This window comes from Lissotriton helveticus, chromosome 2_2, assembly GCF_964261635.1.
Source record: "Lissotriton helveticus chromosome 2_2, aLisHel1.1, whole genome shotgun sequence".
Lineage (NCBI taxonomy): Eukaryota > Metazoa > Chordata > Amphibia > Caudata > Salamandridae > Lissotriton > Lissotriton helveticus.
The window spans coordinates 289,361,289-289,376,510 of NC_136060.1; the positions used below are offsets into that span (position 1 = coordinate 289,361,289).

The window sequence follows — 15,222 nt, forward strand, 5'->3', positions numbered from 1 at the left end:
TTTAAGCACGCTTAAAAAAGTATATGCTTATTTTTGTACTTTTATATTATTGGCGCAACTGTTTGACTATGCACCTTGTACAGACACTACCTCACCTGTGACCTACCTCTTGTTTTTTTGACCTACCTATGTAACTATGCACCTTGTACCTAACTACCTCAACTATTACCTCAACTATTACATTCTATTACTCTATCACCCCCGTGTCCTGTAAAGCGCTCTGATATCTGCAAAGATCTTGTTCGCGCTATATAAAACTTTCAAAATAAATAAAATAAATAAATGCACGGAGTTGTATCAAAATTTGCTGAGCCTGGGAGTGCTGTGGGAGTGCTGCTCGGACCCTCAGAAGGAGAGTTATTGACCCAGAAAGGATTGGCCATTCATCGCAACAGCGAGCGACTGGTAGTCCAGTGGCGACTGAAATTTGGACTGAACTACATGGGACGTCAACTGTGCAACCAGGACCCCTCACCATCTTCATGGACTGAGGAATTCCCTCAGGAATATTCCCATCAACAGCATTGCATCCACAGCATCCCTGAAGCATCTTCAGCATCCTTCATCCCCTTGCACTAGAATCACTTCCATTGGAAAAGTTTGCACCGGATGAAAGTGCCTGGAACTGAAAGAAGGTTGCTTCACCTGTTGAGGAAACTGTTCTTGAGGACCTGGTTGGTCCCTCTGACTGGAGTTGGTCTTCTAAAGTGACTCCAGGTAACCTCCTAGCCCAACTTTTTACTGAAAAAATTTGCAAGTGTCAAATACGTCGAATTTGCCAAATTATTTTGTGGTTAAGTGAATGGTCTTGATTTATTTATTCTGTTAAAATCTATATCTCTGTAACCCTCCCGTGGATCTATTTTGTGTCTAACTTTATATAAAAATACAGTCTATTTTTATAAATTGGTGTTGTATTTCTTGTGTTGTTTCGCTTTATTCTTCAATTGTTTTGGTGCCGTTTAACTAATTTACACTTGTTCTTTCATGTATGACGTTCTGCTCAGTGCCACAGCCACCCAGGGTTGTGCTGAGGGTTCGACAGACGAAACCTACTGTACCTAAAGGGGTTGGTAAATGTATTACATAGGGAGATCGCTTAACTGTCCTACCTGTGTTTGGTACTCTTTTGTACTCTGGTTATATTGAGCTTTTATGTTTGTTCTAGTTGATTCAATGCCCATTAGATTCCCAATGTTAGACTAATTGTCTGATTTGTTACCTTTGCCTCAAGTTCTAAAGCACTCTGATATCCTTCGGGATCAAGTTCGCGCTATATAAAACTTTATAAATGAATATAATTTACCCCATTTATTCACAATAAGTTATCATCAAAGTAAAGAGGGGGAGAACAAACTACCCCCTCACCATTAATCCTAGTGGAGTGCACCCTGCACTGGCACAGTTCCGAAACAGGATAGAGTCAGAACCAAAAGATAATGGAAGTACGTTGATAGTTGAGATTCAGAAGAGGCACAGGATTAGAGTCAGGCCGCATGAAGACCCATTGCGCTCTTGTAATTTTATAGCTTCACATCGGCCGAGCTCGGGCGGACGTTAGTTCAGGGTCTGACATAAGTGTCAGCACTTGATCGTCTTCCACCAATGTATTTTAAAAGCTTTTTTATACGTTAAAACCCACTATAAACGAACATGCTTTAAAAAGTTTTTTATAATAAATCAGCAATTGCAAGCTAATACGATTATTCTGAATTTGCTTTTTAAAAAAAAGCGTTATCAGATTAGTAAGTCTGAAAAACCCCGGTCTATGTGAATGCTGAAACTCTTGCTTAAATGGATTACACGTACACCGCATTGGGTTCATGGTCAGAATTGGGTTATATTTGTTTTTATCTCATGTGTGTCGACCACCATGGTGCGGTCATCTTATTATGGGACGCAACGCTTAGCAGTGTGATGAATAAAGAAGCATAAGAGTGAGAGGTGAGCCTCTTAAGGATGTCAGTAAGCTGCCAGCTTCGAACCACTCTACAGGTCCCCTTTATGGTATTTATCATCATACCCTGCTTAGCTGATTATTGTACTGGGCTGTCCATTCTGAGAGGTTTTGTTGAAAATGTATGTTCCTAAGCAGGCATAGGTTTAAGGGAGAAATGTTGGCGAGATCTGCTAGGATAGACTTTAATATCCCATATCTTATTGTCATTGTGAGATGTTAACAAGCAGCCATAGCTGGTTGGGACTGGCAGTGACAGATTAAAGTCATTTGCATGTGGCATGTCTCTTCGGTTGATTAGTGGTTTAATTGCTGTGGACTGGCACAGTACTGGCTGATGGACATGACTCTAGCAGTTTTCACACTGTCAATCAGTATAATGGGGTTATTATGCAGCCTGTATGGACAACAAATGAGTGTCAGTGTGGGCTGGGAGGGTTACATATTGAATTTTAAGTATAGAGCGCTTACTTCTCTTGTTATTGTAGCACTTTACTCCGGACAGTACAGTACTCCATAACCCAGGATACGTGGTTTTTCAGTGGTTATTGTTGGTTAATGGGTCCTGTTCCCATAAGGAAACCCTATCATACATTTACTCCAGGTTGTTTGTGGTGGATTCAATTATCAGGAGTTAGATGTGATGTTTAGTTTGGAGGAGGGAATGTGAATTCATGCAAATGCTTGGCGGTAGTAGTTAATGAGCTACAGGAGTTTATTTATTGCTAGGTTGTACGGGTATGACTTTTAAAGAAGAGGTTCAATCAATCAATCACAGCATTTGTAAAGCGCACTTCATACCTGTGAGGGTCTCAAGGCGATGGGGGGAGAAAGCTGCTACAGTTCGAAGAGCCAGATCTTGAGAAGTCTTCTGAAGGTCAGAAGGTCTTTGGTCTGCCGTAGGTAGATAGGGTGTTCCTTGTCTTGGCGGCGAGGTGGGAGAATGATCTTCCCCCGGCGGTCACTATTCGGAAGCAGGGGACGGTGGCGAGGGCGCGGTCTGCGGAGCGGATCTGGCGGGTGGGGGTGTACAGGCTGAGTCGGCTGTTGAGGTACGCTGGTCCGTTGTTGTGGAGTGCCCTGTGTGCGTGGGTGAGGAGTTTGAAGGTTATCCTCTTGTTGAAAGGGAGCCAGTGCAGGTCTCTCAGGTGGGGTGTGATGTGGCTGCGGCAAGGGATGTCGAGGATCAGGTGCCCGGAGACGTTCTGGAGGCGTTGGAGCCGTTTCAGGAGTTTGGCCGAGGCTCCTGCGTAGAGGGCGTTCCCGTAGTCTAGTCTACTGCTGTTGAGGGCCTGGATGACCGTCCTTCTCGTTTTGGTGGGGATCCACTTGAAGGTTCTGCGAAGCATGCGGAGGGTGTTGAAGCAGGAGGAGGAGACGGCATGGACCTGCTTCGTCATGGAGAGGGTAGAGTCGAGGATGACCCCCAGGTTGCGTGCCTGGTCGGTGGGTGTACCTAGTGCAGTCAGCCACCAGGAGTCGTCCCAGGCCGAGGGGGTGGATCAGAGGATGAAGACCTCCATCTTGTCAGAGTTCAGCTTCAGTCGGCTGTTCCTCATCCAGTCCGCTACGACCTTCATTCCTTCCTCGAGGTTGGTTTTGGCGGTGTGGGGGACCTTGGTGAGGGAGAGGATCAGCTGGGTGTCGTCAGCGTAGGAGATGATGTGGAGGTCGTGCCGTCGTGCGGTGTGGGCGAGCGGAGCCATGTAGACGTTGAACAACGTTGGGCTGAGGGATGATCCTTGGGGTACACCGCGGATTATCACAGTGGCTTCAGAGCGGAAGGGGGGTCGGGGGAGTAAGTGGACGCTCTGTGTTCTGCCGGAGAGGAAGGAGGATGTCCAGTCTAGGGCCTTCTCCTGGATTCCGGCGTCGTGGAGGCGTGTTCGTAGTGTGCGGTGGCAGACCGTGTCGAATGAGGCTGACCGGTCCAGGAGGATGAGGGCCGCGGTTTCTCTGTTGTCTAGCAGGGTCCTGATGTCATCGTTGGCGGCGATCAGGGCTGTTTTGGTGCGGTGGATGCTGCGGAACCCGGACTGGGAGAGGTCCAGGATGGTGTTCTCCTCGAGGAAGCTGGTCAGTTGTTTGTTGACGGCTTTCTCTATGACCTTTGCCGGGAACGTGAGGAGGGAGATGGGTCGGAAGTTCTTGAGGTCCTTGGGGTCCGCTTAGGGTTTCTTCAGTAAGGCGTTGATCTCTGTGTGCTTCCAGCTCTCCGGGAAGGTCGCTGTCTCAAAGGAGATGTTAATGGTTTTCCAGAGATGGGGTGCGATGGTGCTGCTGGCTTTGTTGAAGATGCGGTGTGGGCAGGGGTCTGCCGGGGATCCGGAGTGGGCAGTGTTCTTGATCTTGATGGTGTCGTTATTGATGTTGCTCCAGGAGAGCAGGCGGTTGGTGCAGGTGGTGGTGGTCGTGGGAGCGGGGGTCTCCGTGGTTGCCGGGGTGGTCACTGCGTTGAAGAGGTCGTGGATGTCTGCGATCTTGCAATGGAAGAAGGTGGCTAGTGAGTCGCACAGGTCCTGTGAAGGTGGGATGTCGTTGGAGCTGGGGTTGGAGAGTTCCTTCACGATGTTGAAGAACTCTCTGCTGTTGTGTGCGTTATTGTCTAGGTGGTCTTTGAAGGAGGTCCTTTTGGCGGATCTGATGAGGTGGTGGTGTCTGGGGATGGCGTTTTTGTGGGCTATGTAGCTTACCGGTGTTCATTCACGGATCCAGTTTTTTCGAGTTATCGGCAGGTTCGCTTGGAGGTCTTTAGGTCCTCGGTGAACCAGCTGGCTTTCTTGCTGGTGTGGGTGTTGGAGGGCTTCTTGAGCGGGGCGAGTGTGTTGGCGCAGTCGTTGATCCACTGTCCAAGGTTGTGAGCGGCGGCGTCTGGGTCGGTCGGGTCTGCGGGTTGGCCGTGGGCGAGGGTGGTGAAAAGCTGGTCTTCTGCGCCTTTGCTCCAGCAGCGGCACGGCATCTGTTGGGTGCGGTGGACCGTGGTGGGTTTACGGAAGGTGAAGTGGATGCAGCGGTGATCGGTCCAGTGGAGCTCGGTGGTGTGGTTGAAGGAGACGTGGGAGCTTGCGGAGAAGATGGGGTCAAGCGTGTGGCCGGCGGAGTGGGTGGGTGTAGTGACGAGTTGTCGGAGTCCAAGGTTGGTGAGGGTGTCGTTGTCGAGGTGAAAGTTCAGGTCCCCGAAGAGGATGTAGTCCGTGGAGGCGAGGGCGTGTGTGCTGACAAGATCGGTGATGGAGTCTCTGAACTGTGCTCGGTGTCCGGGGGGTCTGTAGACGAGGGTACCTCTGAGGGTTGGCTTGGGATCGGTGTGAATCTGGAAGTGTAGGTGTTCGGCGGTGCTGAGGGTGTCGTCGGTGTTGGTTAAGACTTTGAGAGTGTTCCTGTGGACTATGGAGATTCCTCCTCCTACTCCATTGTTGTGGTCCTTGCGGGTGATCTTGTAGCCTTCCGGGATGGCTATGGCGATGTCGGGTGACGAGGAGTGGTTCAGCCAGGTCTCCGTCAGGAAGGCGACGTCTGGGGTGTTGGAGTCCAGTAGGTCCCAGAGTTCCACGGCGTGTTTGCGTGCGGAGCGGATGTTGAGGAGGATGCATCTGAGGTAGTTGGGGTCTTTGGTAGGTGGTTTGGCGGGCCGCATGCTAGTGAACGAATAGTTTTCTTACCCGTCGGTATAGTTTTGCAGCTTGAAGATCTTTCTGGATTCACTATGCTGTGCATTATTCCACGGTCTTGTGGTTGGGTCCGGAATCTTAGTCTTTTCTTTTTTTTTTTGTAGCCCAGGTGGGCGTCGGCGTCACACCTCCTTGGGTGTATTTCCGGTGACGTCGGCATGCTTCCTGCGGAAGCTCCCACTCTTGGGCGCCATCTTCGGATTCTTTTTTTCCGTGTTTGTTTTGTTTCCGAAAAAAATGGCAATGTTCCATTAAGTGATTTACCGCTTTTAACCTTTAAGTTCTTTTTTTTTTTTGTATTTGTCTCTGTTTTTAACCACCTTTTCTCTCTCCACCCTCATCTTTCTGGCGGAGGTGGGTGGGTTCGCTAGTGAATCCAGAAAGATCTTCAAGCTGCAAAACTAAACCGACAGGTAAGAAAACTATTCGTTTTGCAGCGTGAATCTTTCTGGATTCACTATGCTGTGCATAGATTTTGTAGTGGTTTCTCATTTCTGTGGCGGCTGGGTGGAAGATGAGCGTTGGTTATTGAATATGTGTTGGAGCACCTTTTGTCCGACTTGTGCTTCCTTGTTCATCTGTATATCCACACAGTAGTGCTTCGTGAACGTGTGTACCGAAGTCCATGTTGCCGCCAGGCATACGTCTTGTATGGGTGTGTTAGCCAGGAAAGCTATTGTCGCACCCTTTTTCCTAGTGGAGTGGGCACGTGTCCCCTCTGCTAGTTCTTGTCCTGCTCGCTTGTGGCAGAGCTGAATTGTTTGTGCGATCCATCGTGCAATAGTCTCTTTGGTTACTGCTTTCCCCATGAAACTGTTGGCGAATGACACAAAGAACTGTTTTGTTTTCCTGTGTCCCTTCGTTCTCTCAATGTAGTCCATGACTGCCCTTCTGGCGTCCAGGGTGTGCAGAGCTCGCTCTGCGCTAGTGGTTGGTTTTTGGAAAAAACTCGGTATCTGTATAGACTGGTTCATGTGGAATTTGGACACCACCTACGGCATGAAGTGTGGGTCATCACAACCCTATCATTGTGTATGTGTATGTAGGGTTCTTGTAGCATTAGTGCCTGAAGTTCGCTTACTCTGCGTAAGGATGTTATTGCAACCAGGAAAGCTGTTTTCATAGTTAGCATCTTTAGGGAGGCCTTGTGAAGTGGTTCAAAGGGCTATTTCATGAGTTCCGTTAGGACTATGTTCAAGTTCCATACAGGTGGCGGCACCCGCTTTGGTGGTGCAATCCTCTTCGCTCCTTCCAGGAATCTTTTCACCACCTGTGATGTGAAGAAACTCCTGCACGTTTCTCCTCTTGTGTAGGCGACTATCGCTGCCAAATGAACTCTCAGCGAGGATGAACTAAGGTTCTTCTCCAGCAGGTGCGTGAGGTACTTTAGCACTGTGGAGTCCTTCTTCATTTTATTGTGAAGTTTTTCTTTTCTGCAACACATTGTGAATCTTTTCCACTTCGCAACATAGCACTTCAGAGTGCTGGGTTTTCGTGCCTCCCGAAGAACCCTCAGGGTGTTTTCTGGCAGTTTCAAATGTGCAAACTCTATGTCCTCAGGAGCCATGCCACCAGGCTCTCTGGCTCTGGGTGCAGCACCTCTCTGTTCTGCATGGAGAGCAGGTCTTTCCTTTTGCCGAATCTGTGGGGTGCACACTGTGTCATCTCTATGATCTGAGAGTACCATGTCTGTCTGGCCCACTGCGGCGCGACCAGTATCAGGGTCATGTTGCTCGCTCTGCATTTGCTCAGTACTCTGTGCATCAGTGGTATCGGTGGAAAAGCGTAAGCAAATGTCCTGGACCAATCTATCCATAGGGCATTCCCCAGGGATCCCTCCTCGGGCTGTCTGGATGCGAAGTTTTGGCATTTTGCATTCTGGCGTGTGGCAAATAGGTCCACTGATGGCGTTCCCCATCTGTCGAACAGCCACCTTGTCTCTTGAGCATTGAGCTCCCACTCGTGGGATGCCGAAGTCTGTCTGCTGAGCCAGTCTGCTTGTATGTCGTCCTTCCCTGGTAGGTGTATGGCTAGCAGGTCCATCTTGAGTGGGATGGCCCATCTCCATATCTCCTGCGCTAGCGTCGAAAGCATGGTTGACTGTGTCCCACCCTGCTTGTTGATGTAGAACATCGCTGTGGTGTTGTCTGTTTGTAGCAATACCTTGTGCTTGTACAGCCTTGTTTGGAAAGCTTTCAGTGCAAGGAAGATTGTCTTCAATTCTAGGTAATTGATGTGCTTTGTCGCATCTGCTGGCGTCCACAGTCCCCTCACCTTGAGCTCCTCCATGTGAGCGCCCCATCCCTTCAGGGATGCGTCTGTGGTGATGGTCACTGTTGGTGTTGGGGGCGTTAGAGGCTTTCCCTTTGTTATGTTCTCCATGTTCCACCATGTAATTTCCTTCTGCACTGAGTGTGTTACAACCACTAGATCCTCCCAACTGCCTGTAGCTTGTGACCATTGCTCCTGTAGCCATTCTTGAATGGGTCTCATGTGGAGTCATACATTTGGTACTAGGTGGATGCATGATGCCATCATGCCCATGATCTTGCTTACAGTCCTCACTGTCCGAGCTTGCCCCTTCCGGTAGAGGCGAGTTTCTTTCACCAGCGCTCTCGCCCTCTTCTCGCTGGGGACCACCTTGCCCTTTAAGGTGTTGATCTGTGCTCCCAGGAAGATCTTCACTTGTTCCGGCTCCATTGATGATTTCTTCCAATGGATGGAGAACCCCAGGTTTATGAGCGTGGTCGTCACTGTTTGTGCGTCCCGCTTGCATTTCTGGTATGAGTTTGCTTTCACTAGCCAGTCGTCCAGGTAAGGGTATACGTGTATTCCTTGCCTTCGCAGGTGCGCTGCGACTGCCGCGAGGCACTTTGTGAAGACCCTTGGTGCTGACTTTAGCCCGAAGGCTAGTGTTATGAACTGGTAGTGGTTTTCTCCGATGGTGAATCTGAGCATATGCTTGTGCTTTCTGTTCATTGGGATGTGCAGGTAGGCGTCCTTGAGGTCTATCGCGACCATGAAGTCCCCGATTTGCAATTGCTGGAGCACCTCTTGTAGGGAGGTCATTTTGAACTTTTGCGTTCTTATGAATTTGTTCAGGAACCTTAGGTCCAGAATGGGTCTCGTTGTTTCGTCTACTTTTGGCACCAGGAAGTACGTTGAATATACCCCCTTGTTCCTTTCCCTGAAGGGTACCGGTTCTATGGCCTGCTTCTGCAGGAGCTCCTTTGCTTCTTCCTGAATACGCTCTAGTTGTTTGTTTGCTAGTGGTCTTCTTTTTGGTTTTCTGCTTGTTGGCCTCCCCTCCAACTCTATGCAGTATCCGAATTGGATGATGTTGAGAATCCATTTGTCTGATGTGATTTCTCTCCATTTTTGGAGGTAAAATCTTAATCTTCCTCCCACTGGTGTTATGTGATCGTAGGTGTCTAGTTTGTGTAACACCTGATCTCTCTGTACGTGCTGCCCCCTGGGATCTTTTCTGTGGGTGGGCACACGGAGTTTTTCGAAGTCACTTAGAGGCGGGATGCTGCCCCCCTCTTTTATTCTGTCCACGTCCATTTCCTCTCCCTCGAAAGGACTGTCTTCTTGGCTGGTACTGCCAGGACTGCTTATGCTGACCATGCTGCGCTTGTGAGTCTGCCTGGTGCGTTTGCTGGAAAGCCTGGTGTGATGTACCTGGCTGGTTTCCGCCTCTCCCGCCGGGCCTTCGTGACGGGGTGCCCCTTTTGCTACCTCTGAACTGCAATGCTCCCATGGACCTTGCCGTTTCGTTATCCTTTTTCAGTTGACTGAGCTTCTCATCAACTGTTGTTCCAAACAGTGTTTCGCCGTTGAACGGTGTGTTCAGGATGCTGTGTTGCACCTCGGGTTTGAAACCTGAAATCCTGAGCCAGGCGTTTCTCCTTTCCGTGATGCCCATCATCATGAGCCTGCTGGAGGGGTCTGCTCCATCCAGGGCAGTTTTGAGGCAAGAATTTGCCGCGTTCTTCCCCTCCTCCACTAATCTTTCGGCCTTTTGCCTGGCCTCCTGGGGCAGGTCTTTCACCAGCTGACCCAGTTCCTCCATAATCTGGTACATGTGCCTGTTGATCAGGGCGTTGGAATTTGCCATGCGCCAGTGGGTCGCGGCATTCCGTTCAATCCTCTTGCCCACCAGGTCCATCCTCTTGCTTTCCTTATCTGGTGGTGGCCCAGAAGTAGTGGGCACGTTAGCCCTCTTTCTTGCTGTGGCTGTGATGATGGAGTCTGCTGAGACCGTGCCCTGAATGTAGGGTGGGTGTTTTGAGGAATGTTTGTATTTTTTCTCCGTCCTGGGAGTGACCGCCTTGCATGTTGCGGGCTCCTTGAATGCTTTCCTTCCCTGGGCCAAGACGCTGTCGAGCATGGGCAGGTGCTGGCTCTTTGTTTGTGTGGGGAGCAGTGTTTCCAGAAGGAAGTCAGCTTTCTGCTTCTCTTCGTCGAGCTTGAGTCTGAATGCTGCTGCGGCAGTCTTTATCACAGAGTTGTAGGCCCCGATGTTGTCCAGCGGCGAGGGCCTCGAGGGATATGTGTCGACAACCTCCTCTGGGCTTAGGGTGTCGACATCCAGATAATCCACCTCCTGTGATTCAGAGGGAGCCGACCCGGCGTCCGTCCTGCTGTCCTCTTCCTCCTCATAGTCGTAACTATAGTAGGGACTCTCTTCTTCCTGGTCGATTTCCTCCACGTCAGGCGCCTGTTCCTCGGCGTCAGGCGCCTGTTCCTCGGCGTCAGGCGCCTGTTCCTCGGCGTCAGGCTTCCTCCTCGACAACCTCCACAACCTGTGGCTTTGTTTTGTGGGGAATCGTGAAGGCCTTCATCTTGGCGTCGAATTCCTTCTTCCGCTGCAAGATGTTTTCTATTTCGGCCTCGAGGCGCCTCTTCTTTTTCTCCATCTCCGCTGCGTGTTCCGCGCCGGATGGTTCGGCCGCTCTTTTCGGCGGCTGGCACGGCGCCGAGCAGGTCTTCGGCACCGAAGACTTCGACGTCGAACCGGATTTTGTGCCTCTGGTCGACGTTGGTGCTTTAGGGTCCTTCTCCCTCGGCGTCGATCGATCCTTTTCGGGAACGAATTTCGACGACTTTTGCTGTTCAACAGCTCTCGGCGCCGGGGACTCCTTCTCAGAGTATCCGCTAGGCCTGGATGTAGCCGCGGGCGCCGGAGTTTTTGGCGCCGGCGCTTTCGAGGCCTTGCCCTCGTTCGTTCGAGACTCAGAGTCTCTCGGGTTCTTAGGGGCCGTAGAGTCTCCTACCTTATCAGAAGTCTTGGTGTAATTGGTCTCTACGACCGTGTAGCTGTCGTCTTCGGCGGCAGCGTTGTCCTCTTCCTCGGAAGACATCCCCAGCTCGTAAAGGGATGGAGTCAGGGCTTTTCCCTGCAGGGTGGCGTGCGCTACCCTCTGTCTCTCTCTCACACGAAGGGTCTTCGGGGTGAAGACGGAGCAGGCGTTGCAGTCCTTGCTTTCGTGGTCTACCGGTAGGCAAAGGTTGCAAACCAGGTTCTGGTCCTTCTGCGCGTACTTGTGGTGGCAGTTGCGGCAGAACTTGAACGGCGTGTTGTCCATCTTGAGCGCCCAGGGGGCCCCCTGGTCGTGCGTTCGTCGACGGGCGTCGAAGTTCTCGAAGATTTCTCCTTCTCCTTCTTTGGCCCTTGGTTGATTAAGTCTCCTGGAGTCTTCTGAGATGTTCTCCTTCCAAATTCTGTATTCTTCTTCTTCTTCTTTCTCCAAAAATGTCTGGAGCCCAAACGGGAACGATCCAGACCCAACTGCGGAAAAAAGAATCTGAAGATGGCGCCCAAGAGTGGGAGCTTCCGCAGGAAGCATGCCGACGTCACCGGAAATACACCCAAGGAGGTGTGACGCCGACGCCCACCTGGGCTACAAAACAAAAAAGAAAAGACTACGATTCCGGGCCCAACCACAAAACCGCGGAATATTGCACAGCATAGTGAATCCAGAAAGATTCACGCTGCAAAAACAGCAGTTCTGGCAGGAGAAGGGTCCATGGGTGCGTTTCAGGGTGGCTAGGCAGCAGGTGCCTGATCGTCCGGTGTTGAGTGCGTGGAGGGTGCTGGAGTCGTAGCGGATGCGGGTGTTGTGGCGCTTGCAGGGGCCAGGGGTCCTGTCACTGGGTGCAGTCCAGGCACGGACAGGCTTGCCTTAGGCGCGCCTTCGGCGCACCAGCGGCACACGTCCGCTGTACGGCCTCCATATGTGGGGATGTGGGAGGAAGGAGCAGGGCAGCGAATGGGATTGCGGGGTGGCTGGGCCGCAGGGGACGCAGCGGCGGGAAGCGCGTGGGGGGGAGCGGGCGGGTTTTACAGAAGGCAAAAGCGGGCAACGGGAGAATAAGACGAGATAACAGTGCAATCTGTGGAATGAGGAAAAGGGCAAGACAGCAGTGCAGGATGCGGCAATACAAACAATATAAATCACAATCACAATAATATTGCGGAAATGAGCGGGGCACAAACCAGTATGAAATGGCAGCAGTGGGCTCGGGGCACACAGGTGGCGCTGTGTGGCAGAGAGAGGAGTGACCTGCCTGGTGACAGGGTCAAGGGCTGTGATCTGTGAAATGCTGAGAGTGCACTTTGTAGAAATACAATAGGGATTATGGCAAATATGCATTTGACTTGGAGTAGGCTCTGTTCAGAGAGGAGGAACGAAGAGGATGGAAAGTAAGGAGAAGTTAATTTGGAAGAAAAGGGGAGGTAACCATTAGAGATTTTAAATCAAGGTTAGTTTTCAATGGAATACAGAGGTGGCTTGGCTATCCTAGGATTGTGAACCAGCTTGGTTTGTAGGGCCAGTGTGGTAATCTGTATGGGCCCGGTTGTGGGTCCAGCAGAGCCTCACGTGCCCACTCTACCATAACTTGACAGGAGGCCCCTGCAGTTCCTTGGAAGGAGCGCCAGAGGGAGCCAGAAGCAATCTGAATATCTGCTGCATTGCCTCTTACAAGGCATTCACCTGCTGTGATGTCGACCGTCTGGAAACCTGGTGCTTGTTTGGATCAGATGATGGGTCACGGTTGAATCCCACTGCTTTTTTATGCTCATATTTGGGCTTGGACCTACCAGAAGACTGAGTGAGAGATCGTGTCAGAGTCCAAGCCCATGACTTGGAGAAGGACCTATGCTTTACATCTAACTTAATAATTTAATTTAGCCACTGGATTCAAGTTAGCCTGGCTGATGAGGGGAGTTACCCCAAAAGTGGTCCCAGGATGCTGGTTTGCTGTCCAGGGAAGACATGGCTTGGCAGTTTGGGCTAGACTGTTCCCATGAGGAACAGTGTCAAGACTGATTTGCATATGGCTGTGTCTGATCTGGGGTGGCGAAGTGAGCTAAAGAATGATGATGGATTCAACCCAGATCTGTGACTGGGAGTGAGTGTCTGAAAAGTTTCAGCGCTCCGTCCAACATCTCCTTGTGTTTGCTTAATTTTTTAATCCAACACATAGAAACTGGAGTAAATGTATGGAATACTTTCCTTACGAGCACAAGACGAATACCAATAACCACTGAAAAAACACTAATCCTGGGTTCTAGAACAGTGTATTAACTGCCCAGAGGAAAGTGAAACAAAGCAAAGGATAGTAAGCGCTCTATACATCCAATTACAATACAATATGAAACCCTCCCAGCCCACACTAACACTCCGTTGTAGTCCATGCAGGCTGCAAAATAACCCTATTATACTGCTTGACAGTCTTACACTCACACATGGAAACTGCTAGAGGGTCATGTCCATCAGCCAGTACTGTACCAGTTCATAGCAATTAAACCAGCAATCATCAACCGACTTTAGTTTGCCACTGCAGATCCCAATAAGCAACAAACTACGGCTGCTTGTTAACATCTCACAAAGAAAATCAGATATGGGATTTTAACCAAGTCTATCCTATTAGCTCTCACTAACATTTCCCCCATTAAACCTATGCCTGCTCAGGAACATAAACCTCTCAGAACGGACAGCCCAGTACAATAACCACCCAAGTGGACTATTATGATAAGAAATACCATAGAAGAGCCTTCAGTTGTACAAAGCTGCCAGCTTACCGACATCCCTAAAAGGTACACCTCTCACTCTCATGCTCCTTCATTCATCACACGGATAAGCGTTGCGTCCCATAATACGATACCCGCACCATGTTGGTCGACACGCATGACATGGAAGATCAAAACAAAGACACTTCCCACCATGCAGCCTATGCGATGTACGTGTAATTCATTTAAGCAAGAGTTTCAGCACTCACATAGGGGTAAGTAAGGGCTCTATAAATGTTGCAATACAATACAGTGTGCAATGAAATTGTGTTTGGTTCCGACCGGGGGTTTTCAGACTTACTAATCTGATCATGTTGTTTTTAGCAGATTCAGAATGATAGTGATAGCTTGTTATTGCCTATTTTGGAAGTCTGTTCATCTTAGTGGGTTTGAACCTAGAACAAAACTTTCAAAATACATTGACGGAAAGGCTAATGTCTAGCAACCATTGTTTCCATCAAGTCGTATTATCATAAAATAAACTTCGAGAAAGTTTGAGTTTAACGCAGCAATTTCAGGTTCGGTGAAACAAACATTCGTATTTGCTGATGTTGTTTTCATTTGTCTGCTCAAATAGATTTTCAAGGATGAGGCGGGAGCTCTGTGCAGTTCAAAAGCAAGCATTTGCACTGCAATAGATCTACCTGCATTCGGCAGTTACATTTGTATTTATGTGAAAGGGTCTCCACTACCCATCGACACTGAAAAACGGGAATCTGGAATACAGACTTACTACCAGGAAATGTAATTATGGTGGAAACAAATCCTAGAGAGAGAACATTGTTCGGGATATATTCTCACAAGTGCCTAAACAACTTATTATTGCCAGGGAGGCAGCATGTAAAAGTTAATAGCCAATGTAGCAGTTCTTATTTCTTAACTCCTTTTCGAAAGTGGAAAAGGAGGTCAAAACTTTTCGCCAGAAATATGGTATTATTTGCATATGTAGCTATGAACATATTTTGAAAAATAAAAAAGGGGGATAAAAATGATTTTTATGAAAATAAGTGTTGTGTGATAAAATGCACATAATTAAAAACCCAAGACGCCAGTATTAGACAAACGCTAACACTACATTTCCAGATTTTTGCTAGAGCAGTAATAAGAATTTTACAAATAGAATGGAAACTGTATTAAACAAATAACTCACCGTTAATCACTGGACAGTTCTCATTCTGTGGATCCTGAAGTCTAGCCAAAGCTAGAACTGCATGGATTCGCACGTTTGGGACCTTGTCTTTTATTCTTATCAGCATGGCTTCATGAATTCGGTCAAACAAATCATCATCTATTTGGGCATTTTCTGGCAAACTTCCAAGGACCTTGTTAATAAGCTGGCACACTCGGAAGCGCACAGGCTGGCTGTTCGCATTGTGTGACTAGAAAAAAACATAAGATTGCCACAAAAAAAAGTTGAATCAGAGATGCATCCTACATGTGTAAACAGTGTCAATATACTAATACCTAGCAACTAGGATCATCGTAGCAATTCAATGATAGCTATCCTACAGGCTCAG

At 49.1% G+C, this 15,222-nt stretch overlaps 1 protein-coding gene across 1 annotated transcript in view; it reads right to left on the reverse strand.

The window, feature by feature from the left end:
* NCAPG (non-SMC condensin I complex subunit G) overlaps window positions 1-15,222 on the reverse strand; it is a 453,174-nt gene that overhangs the window by 370,621 nt on the left and 67,331 nt on the right. The window contains exon 4 of the mRNA XM_078678420.1: window positions 14,856-15,084. Within this exon, the coding sequence (XP_078534546.1) occupies window positions 14,856-15,084 (229 nt within the window). The remainder of the gene's footprint in view (window positions 1-14,855; window positions 15,085-15,222) is intronic.